Consider the following 9,230-nt stretch of genomic DNA (forward strand, 5'->3'; position numbering starts at 1 on the left):
CCATTCAACTGTTTCTTGGTATTGTACATTGTATGTATGTCCTTTAGGATTGAATGTTGCCCCTCAAGTAATTTTTATCCAGAGTAAATTCAGACAGGCAGACTATCGTCTAGTGGAAAATCGTTTTGATATTATCCGGAGTAATTTTTATCTGGAGTAAATTCAGACATGATATTAACTAATCAATGTTTTAGGTCCTACTTTAATCCTTCACACTCTTTATGCTGGAAAGAAACCATTCTTGCTTATTTTAGCCCGTGCATCTTTGTCATCAAGGATTTTATAACCTTCAGTTGCAAACTTGTGATGACATAGGAAACACAAGGTAAATATTGAACACATAAAGAAGCTTGATTTTATGAAGTTGTCAACTGGGCCAGCTGACTGAAGGCTGAGGGAAATGAATTGAATTTCTAACACTTAGCGCCCTAGAACTTGTGCGGCCACTTTTAGGGTTAGGAAAGTGGAACATCTATTCTATGTACCACCCTCATGTGTAGAAACTCCATTGAGTGGTATATAGAGTGGTCGTAATATTCTTTCATACACAAGTTGTTAATACAATCTTAGTTTTTGGGAAATTTTGCCATGGGAACTTCATGATTATGTTTTTGCTCAACACGTTGACTATGTTGATTTTTACTGCTGGGCACTCTCAGTGTGTGTAAACTTGCTGAGGACATAATTTAGTGTCTTTTGGCAAATGTTCAAAAAACAATGATCTTTGCCAAAACACACTAGATTGTGCCCCCAGGAAATATTGACACATTTGGGAGTCTGCAGCAGCAAAAAACAACTTTTTTTTTATGTCTTTGAGGAAACAATCACTAAGCCGTAGTATCCTGTGGCAAAATTTGCGTAGCTTTTTATATCATCTATCCCGTTATATATTATTATTTCTGTGAATTAATGAACTAGTGCTTGTTGTCTACCTTTTTCTTTTTCATGTGATCGGGAACTAGTTCCATTGCGGGATTTGGCGATTTGCCTTGTGACTATTTCTTCTTTTTGTGCAGTCGGGAACTAAGTGAAATGATGCAGAAGGCAAAGCAGTGCAGGGTGGCGCAAAAGAAGAGTAGTCAGTTGGAAGTGGAGCAAGCAGAATCGAAGGAGCATGTTGCTGAATCGAAGGCAGCAAAATGCCGTGCTTGAGCATGGCTTGGTGGTGACAGTCGAGGAAGCGATCTGCTGCCGGATTGATTGATGAAGACACAAACTATCGCCTTACAATTATTTCGAGTAGTATATTATTGCCAATGGATTGTGTTTGGTGAGCCTATATTGCGAGAGCCGCTCCCCCCGCCGGTGACCACTCTGGTCCTGGCGTCCAAAGCCTCCCGCCATCGGCCACTCCGGCACCAGCGGCCACCAACCCAGCCCTCCCCTTGACCTCTCGCACCTCCTCGATCGGGATCTAGATCTAGCGTTGTTCGCCTCCTCCCTTACCCTTCTCCTCCCCTAGCAATGGCGGGGTGGGGATTATACATGGCCAAATGGGCTGGGCTAAACAGGCGGCACGAGGCCCGGCCTGTATTGGCCTGGCACCAGCACAACCTAGCCCGCCATTACACGGGCCCGTGCCAGCATGACCCGAGGTAGCAGGCCAGACTTGGGCCTAAGAGGCGGCACGTCGGGCGGCCCATGGCATGGCCCATGTAACAGTCGGTACGACTGAGGCCCGTATAACCACCTCGCGGCCCACGCGCCACCAACCCTTATCCCCTCTCTAGCTCCCTCAGTCCCTCACTCCCTCCCTCTCCGCAACTCCGCCATAATCGCCACTCGCCTTCACCTGTCCACCTCCTTCGGTCCTTTCCCTCCCTCTCCCTGGCTCCCTTCATCACCACCGGTCACCACCAATCTGCCATCGGTCATCGGCGTCATGCCGCCTCAGCCTGTCCGCCTCCTTCCCCTCCCTCTCCCTAGCTCCCTCCCTCACCACCGGTCACCACCAGATGCCAGTCCACCATCGGTCATTGGCGCCACCCCACTTCTGCCTGTCCGCCTCCTTCCCCTCCCTCTCCCTGGTTTCCTCCCTCAACACTGGTCACCGCCAGTTCGCCACCGCCAACCGGTCACTGGCGCCGCGCCGCCGCCTCCACCTATCTACCTCCTTCCCCTTCTTGGGCCTATGGGCGACTTGGCCTACTGGCCTGTTGGGCTATCGTGCTGGCCCAGTCCGCATAAGGTATAAAGAGGCCAAGCATGGCACTATAGCCGGGCTGATACAGGCTGGGCCAGGTGCATACGGCGGCGGTCCGGCCATATTCCGGCGATGCGCCGGCCAATCCCAGGCAAAAAGTTGTGGGAAAGGCGTGGGAGCTCACCGGAAGTCGATTGGCGGCAGTTGGGGGTGCGGAGAAGGCTCGGTGGGGGCGGAACGGCGCAGGGACGGGGAACTTTGGGCGGCGGCGATGTCCTACGGCGTGCCGGCATCGTCGGCACTTAGGGAGCCCAACAGAGGCTCGAGAAGCTTCGCGTGGGTACGGCGGAGCTAGCACTGGTGGCGGCGAGGAGTGGGGAGCTGCGGAGGTGGGGCTCCGTGGAGAGGTGGCTCAGCGGCGTGCGGTCGAGGCAAAGCAAGGGTGCGGCGAGCTTGCGGGCGGGGGAGAAGAGCGCAGGCGGGACGGTGAGCCATATAAATAGGCGAGGCGAAGCTCCAGAGCCTGTGGATGGGACCGGAGGAGGAAGCCAGGCGGGCTACTGCGGCCATTAATGGTGACGGCACCATTGGCGCAGAGGAGGGAGGGGTGGCGCAGCAGGCGAAGTAAGCGTGCACGTGGGGAACGGCTTTGCCAGGGCATCGGGTTGGCGAGGCTGGCGCTCGAGGCGTCGCTTCCCAGCCAACAATTGGTGGAGGCGGCAGCATCGCGGGGTGTGAGCATGGAGCAAAGCATCGGGGCAGGGCGTGTCCTCGGGCGAGGCAGAGCTGCTGGGAGGGGGGACCGCGACGCTTCACTAGCAGCGGGGCGCACAAGGCGTTGTCCTGCCACGACCAGAGACCGGGCGGAGGCGCTGCGCCAGTGAACGGGGGCCATGCGGCGAGCGACGGGCGGAGCACGGGTGCGCGTGAGCTGAGCGCACTCTGGCCCAGAGGGATTCATGGGATCCGCTGAAGGGCCGGTCTTCGAGCGTGAGATACTTCAGATTTTTGATCTGCGCGACATGTACTCCCTTTACAAAAGTTATAGTCCTCAGATTCAATTTCAACTTTTGTAATTCAACTGAGTTCAAATTTGCAGCAGATTTGAAGATACAAAACTTCAAAGTTTGAAGGAATGCTTGATTTCCAGACTTAGAAGAATTTCAGCGGTTTGGCTGTTTTTGAAGATTTTTGGCTGACTTGAGCTCCACTTTCAAAATGCTTCTGAGGTGAATTTGACAAGAGTCCAATTTATGAAGTTGTTGTATAAAATTAGTTCTCAAACTCTTATAAAGGGTTTTGTTGGTGTTCTGTTCAAGTTTTGTGAGATAAGCTCATGTCAATATGCGTGGTTGAACTGATTCCAGACTTGCAGGTCTTGGGCTGAGTTGACCAATTTGGCCGACCTTGACCTGGATTTTGAAAGCCTTCAGTGCAGATTTCAACCTTACTCCTTTTGTCAAAGGTATTAAGGGCTCGAAGCTCAAAAACGTTTGTACAGAGTTTAGCTTGAGTTCATATTGGAAAACTTTTGATAAAAACCTCCAAAGTTGGAACTTTATCTGTTTTTCTTAAATTGGCATAGATTCAAATTTTGAGTTTTTGAAGGTCTTCTGCTCAGATTTATAAAAACACCAAAAATAAAAGTTGTTAGGAAAATTGAGTTTTACAACTCTTAGTTGGACATATTTTTAATTTCTTAAGAAAAAAATGAGTTCTAGCATAAACAGTTGTTTAGCTTGTGAGGGCAAAAGTGTCTTTTTTTACTTGCCTTCACGACGGCCAATTGTTCTCTTTATGCTCTAATGACCTTACTTAAGATTAAACACAGTTTAATTAGGCTAGGTTGTTACATCCTCTTCACCCCTAGGATAGTTAGTCTCAGTGAACACATTAAATGTCTGCTTGTAAGGGACTAGATGCTTAAGCATGAGGTATGTGGAGTTCCACCTCACATCTATGTCCAAACCAAACTTTCTAGGATAAACATTCACAGCAATGCGATATCTCTTAAATTTTTCAATGTGCTGGTTAGAAGAATTGATGAAAGAAATTGCAATTCTAAATGTTTCAACATATTTCTTAATCTGATCCAAGACATATTTAACCACAAGATTAATGATGTGACAAGCACAACGCTGATGCAAGAACAGGTTACCAACATAAACTAGACAATTTAGGATTGAGTTTCTCAACAACATTGGTATTAGCAGAGGCATTATCCAAAGTAACAGAAAACACCTTTGAAATCAAACAATACTCCTCGAGCACAGCAGTCAAATGATCAACAATGTTCTAACCATTATGAGATTCATCAATGAGCCTAAAACCAACTATCCTATTCTCTAATTGCCAATCAGCATTAACATAATGAACCACACTAAGGTAATCTTCCTTAGCATTACCAGATCAGATATTAGAAGTAAGAGTAACAGATGAAACACCAGATACTAACGAGTCAATAAGATTAGCACGGCAATCAATAAAATACTCGGTGAAATCTCTAATGGTGGTTTGCCTAGAGGCAACCGAGAATATAGGATTATGAGCAAGACGAATGTACTCTTCAAATGCAGCAAATTCACCAAAGAAGAGAGGAAGATCAAGTCTAGCAATCAAATGACATAGCTGAGTACAAGCTACCTCAGAACTGTAATCCTACTTTCGGACACTTCCATCCGAATTGAACTGTAGCAAAGACTGGGAAACACGAAGCTTTGACCTCCTCACCGGGCATTTCTCAACATGCCACCTTAGATGGCCAGTGCCAATAGAAGAACGAGCATCGTATATAAAGCCACAATGCATGCACTTGGTAGAGATCCTTACCACGTACGACGCGCTCGTCCCCGTCGTCACCGGCATCATCATCACCGTGGGGGTAAAGCCACCTCGATCTTCTTCAACCTATTCCATTCTGATTTGTTTTTCCTCCCAAAATTGTACAATGCCGATGCACTAAGGTAGCTTGGAAACCGGATTTTAATGAACCTTTCAACCACCTCACCACGAAGCTGATTTCTTTCACGAACTCTTCAACGATTTTCACACCTCTCTGCAACATGCATTCCGCTTCAAGGCGAGCCGAGCTTCCACCTCTTCGGTTTCATCATGTGCGTTGGAGCCACGGCTGGGAGGGCGCTCAAGACCGTGCTGCAGGGGATCTTGCTATCATCAGAAGAGTAAAATATCGATAATGCTGTCCATCTTCAGGGATTTCTCGAACTGTCAGAATCGGAGGCTTCAATTCGTTTCGTTCTCCTTTATTTACACCTACAGTGAGAAGATGAACTCCATGAACCTCCTCCGTTACATGGCTCCGATGGCCGTCATTCTGCTGGTTCCGGCGACATTGATCATGGAACGTGAGGCGTTTGGCTTGGTGGCCACCCTCGCACGGGAGGACCCCAGTTTCATCTGGATCCTGCTCTGCAACTCCTCCATGGCCTACTTTGTGAACCTGACCAACTTCCTGGTAACCAAGCACACCAGCCCACTCACTCTTCAGGTGATTCGGTCCTCCTCCCCCTTCCTGCATTGCTATGCTCTGCAGACTGCAATCCTGCCTGCTGTTGCTTCACATGATCCTGGAATCTTTCAGACAAACTGGAAAACAGAGCTACATTGCAATTGCAAGTAATGATGCAAATATATTGACATTCCTAATCTTTATCAGGTTCTTGGGAATGCGAAGGTTGCTGTCGCTGTGGTGGTCTCCATCTTGGTATTCAGGAACCCGGTAACATTCATGGGGATGCTAGGCTACGGGATTACAGTCGCACGTGTTGTTTTGTATGGCGAGGCCAAGAAAAGGAGCAAGTGAGCTCAAGCAAACAAGCTACCTCCTGTGTTTCAATCTTTGAGCTCATGCTATACATCTTTCGTTGGTGCCCTGAGTTAGCGCTGATCGAATCATAGCGATGGTATGACTAAGATAACCATATAGAGGTGTCCCCTTTTTGCATGCTCCATAATTGCAATCTGAGCTGCTAAACATTAGGAAACTGGGATGTTGTTAGCTTGGCATTTGGCTCATGTCATTGGAATACATTCTTCAAACTTACTCCTTCCAATCGTTAACATCAAATGAAAAACTTGTATGTTCCTGATAACTAAATGATTTCAAATAAACACCAACCGGGACAAAACGTCCCACCGGATTCCCGAGGGCCACTGACCTTTACAACCGGGACTAAAGAAAGGGTTCTTTAGTCCCGATTCGTATTACCCGCCAGAATTAAATACTCCCTGTCCGTGGCCATCGGAGGCTGATTAAACTCTCTTACTTGAATAAAAAAAATACTTTAATTTAATGGGTATTTGAGTTGAAGTAAATAATTAAGTCAAAATTTTTTAGTTTTCTATTAAACGTGTAGACATCCAATAAGTGGAATAAAATTTTAGTGATGAAAATAAAAAATATCATTCATTTGAAAAATACAATTGATCTTTTACCGTAGCAATGCACAGGCATTTGAAAAATACAATTGATCTTTTATCGTAGCAACGCACGGGCATTTTACTAGTACAAATTCTTTGTCTCGAAGCAAAGGATACGATGGTAATTTTGGAGGACAGGAATATAGCTGAGGCGGTGGATACGGTGGGTGGCCTGGCCTCGTCACTTTCCTCATCCCCTTCCGTCCCCACAGCAGCCGCCACCATGGATCTGTTGCCGGCGGCTCCCCTCCGCCCTACCTGGATAATCCTCGACCGCTTCATCCACCGCAGCGACCGGGACGTGGAGGACGAAGCGGACGGCACGGCGTCGGAGATCTCCTACACCTGCACCGACAGGCCCATCCGCGCCTCCCTCCGGGTCACCGACTCTCCCGCGGTGTCCCGCCTGTACCTCGACTGGCCGAGCAGGACGGAGTTCGGAGGCCGCCTGCGGGAGCCAAGCGTGATCGCCGCCCACAACCACTCCATCCTCTTCAGCGCTATCGTGCCCCTGGAGGATCCAATGTCCTGCAAGGACACCGCCAGCTTCCCCATCGACATGTTCGTCTACTCGGCCTTCTCGTCGCCTCCGTCGCTCCATCGGCTTCGCACTTGTTTCACCGGTGGCGTCAGCACCCCCGATGAGGACATTTACTTCAAGCCCTACCAGCGCGTGCAGCAGAGAATCATGGCGGAGAAACATATTGGCCTCCTGTGCCACGGCAGCGAAGGCGGGTTCACGGTCGTGGATTTCACCAACTTCGGCCTGGAAGGCGAGCTCTGCCTGCTGCACCACCCTGCACTTCCTGCTTCTGCCTCGCACAAGAACACTGAAGAAGAAGAAGCAGACTGGATGATTAAGAAGGTGCGGATACCCCAAGGCCCCAGTATTCGCCGTTGGATCACTGACGCCATCATCCCCCTCCATGGACGCTTCTTGTGCTGGGTTGACAACTACCAGGGCATACTTGTTGTTGACGTCCTCCGTGCCAGCGTCAAGAGCACGACAGATCAGCTGCTCCATTACATCCCGCTGCCTGATGAAGCTTTGCAATCTGACCGCCGCCCACATCCCGATGGAGACTGCCCTGACAGAGCTCGATGTGTCTGCGTCACTGCTGATTTCACGCTCAAGCTCGTCTGCGTTACCACCCGTAAAGCCAACCGAGAGCGATCTCCTTTCACAATAAGGTCGTGGACATTGCCTAACTTCTACCGAAGTGGGCAATGGTGCAGAGATCACACCATGGAGGCGGCCGAGTTCTGGGGTCTTTACAATGGCCAGAGCCTTCCACAGGTGAAGCCTATGTATCCTCTGGTTAGCTTGGTAAATCCAGATGAATTCTGCTTCCTGTTGAAGGAGGACCACACCACTTACTGGATAATTGAAGTCGACATGGGGAACAAGATGCTCAAGTCATCCGCCATCTATATCAATGAAGAGGAAGAAGGGTGCACCACTGACGGGCCTAGGGCTCGCAGGATCATCTTTGATGGACACTCCTTCATCCCTAGCGGACTCTCCGATTACCTGGGCATGGATGCCATCAAAAGGTAACTTTACATCTTCTTTACTTGCATTGTGCCATTTGTTTATGCCTTATTGTGGCTTATCCTTTGTACACTTCCAGTTTAATTTTAAACTATTTTTACTAAATTTATCGTGTTTAGCAGCCTCTAGTGCATTTTTTTGTACATTTTGAAGCATGAAGAGGACACAATGGGATGTAGTGTAGGCGATTAGCATATTGGTATTGTACATTGTATGTATGTCCTCTAGGATTGAATGTTGCCCCTCAAGTAATTTTTAGCCTCTAGGATTGAAAATTTATCGTTTTCTCAGTTGGATGCTAGCTGCTCTTAGATTGTCGAAACACTCCCATATCATCATTAAGCAGTTTGAGTGTACTTGCATTGGTATACTTATGCCCCCCTGCTAAGTTAGAATTATATTGTCTAAATCTATGTGATAAATTATGCCGAACTATTTTCTTCTGCGGTGAATAATCCACCAAGCAAATAAACGGCAGCTGAATCAGATCTCTATCTGATTAACCCACAAGAACCCAGCAGGCAGCCATCTCAGAAAGATACATCCCGTTATATATTACTAGTAATGAACTAGTGCTTGTTGTCTACCTTTTTCTTTTTCATGTGATAGGGAACTAGTTGCATTGTGGGATTTGCCTTGTGACTATTTCTTCTTTTTGTGCAGTCGGGAACTAAGTGAAATGATGCAGAAGGCAAAGCAGCGCAGGGTGGCGCAAAAGAAGAGTCAGTTGGAAGTGGAGCAAGCAGAATCAAAGGCAGCCAAATGCCGTGCTTGAGCATTGCTTGGTGGTGACAGTCGAGGAAGTGATCTGCTGCCGGACTGATTGAAGACACAAACTATCGCCTTACAATTATTTCGAGTAGTATATTATTGCCAATGGCTTGTGTTTGGTGTGATCGGCTTTGAATTATGGTGGTGCTTGCTGTTTAAGAACTACTAATTTATCAGCTGTAGCATGTGAGCGACCAGTTGGCTATGGTTGTCTTCCACGTTCCATTCTCCATGGAGATTTTCTGGAGGCTATTATGCATCTTTATATGTAATATGCGAATGCATTACCCATCTGAAGTGGTTAATAGATTAATGTGGTTTGAA

General features: G+C 47.9%; 2 protein-coding genes across 2 annotated transcripts; both read left to right on the top strand.

Annotated features, from left to right (window-relative positions):
- The first annotated feature begins 4,949 nt into the window (after positions 1-4,949).
- On the top strand, positions 4,950-6,077 carry LOC117834693 (probable sugar phosphate/phosphate translocator At3g11320). The gene is made up of 4 exons (XM_034714222.2): positions 4,950-5,023; positions 5,221-5,325; positions 5,423-5,651; positions 5,820-6,077. Exons 1-4 carry the CDS (start codon positions 4,950-4,952, stop codon positions 5,964-5,966), a joined length of 555 nt encoding a protein of 184 aa, XP_034570113.1. The 3' UTR covers positions 5,967-6,077.
- Positions 6,078-6,729: 652 nt separating this feature from the next.
- LOC117833914 (uncharacterized) lies at positions 6,730-9,230 on the top strand. The gene is made up of 2 exons (XM_034713506.2): positions 6,730-8,137; positions 8,799-9,230. Exons 1-2 carry the CDS (start codon positions 6,807-6,809, stop codon positions 8,908-8,910), a joined length of 1,443 nt encoding a protein of 480 aa, XP_034569397.1. The 5' UTR covers positions 6,730-6,806; the 3' UTR covers positions 8,911-9,230.

Source organism: Setaria viridis, chromosome 8 (assembly GCF_005286985.2).
Source record: "Setaria viridis chromosome 8, Setaria_viridis_v4.0, whole genome shotgun sequence".
Taxonomy (NCBI): Eukaryota; Viridiplantae; Streptophyta; class Magnoliopsida; order Poales; family Poaceae; genus Setaria; species Setaria viridis.

Coding starts and splice junctions, on each gene's coding strand:
- LOC117834693 (XM_034714222.2), top strand. CDS start 4,950: ATGCACTTGGTAGAGATCCTTACCACGTACGACGCGCTCGTCCCCGTC. Junction 5,326..5,422: donor ATCTTGCTATCATCAGAAGA/GTAAAATATCGA, acceptor TTACACCTACAG/TGAGAAGATGAACTCCATGA. Junction 5,652..5,819: donor CCAGCCCACTCACTCTTCAG/GTGATTCGGTCC, acceptor AATCTTTATCAG/GTTCTTGGGAATGCGAAGGT.
- LOC117833914 (XM_034713506.2), top strand. CDS start 6,807: ATGGATCTGTTGCCGGCGGCTCCCCTCCGCCCTACCTGGATAATCCTC. Junction 8,138..8,798: donor GGCATGGATGCCATCAAAAG/GTAACTTTACAT, acceptor CTTTTTGTGCAG/TCGGGAACTAAGTGAAATGA.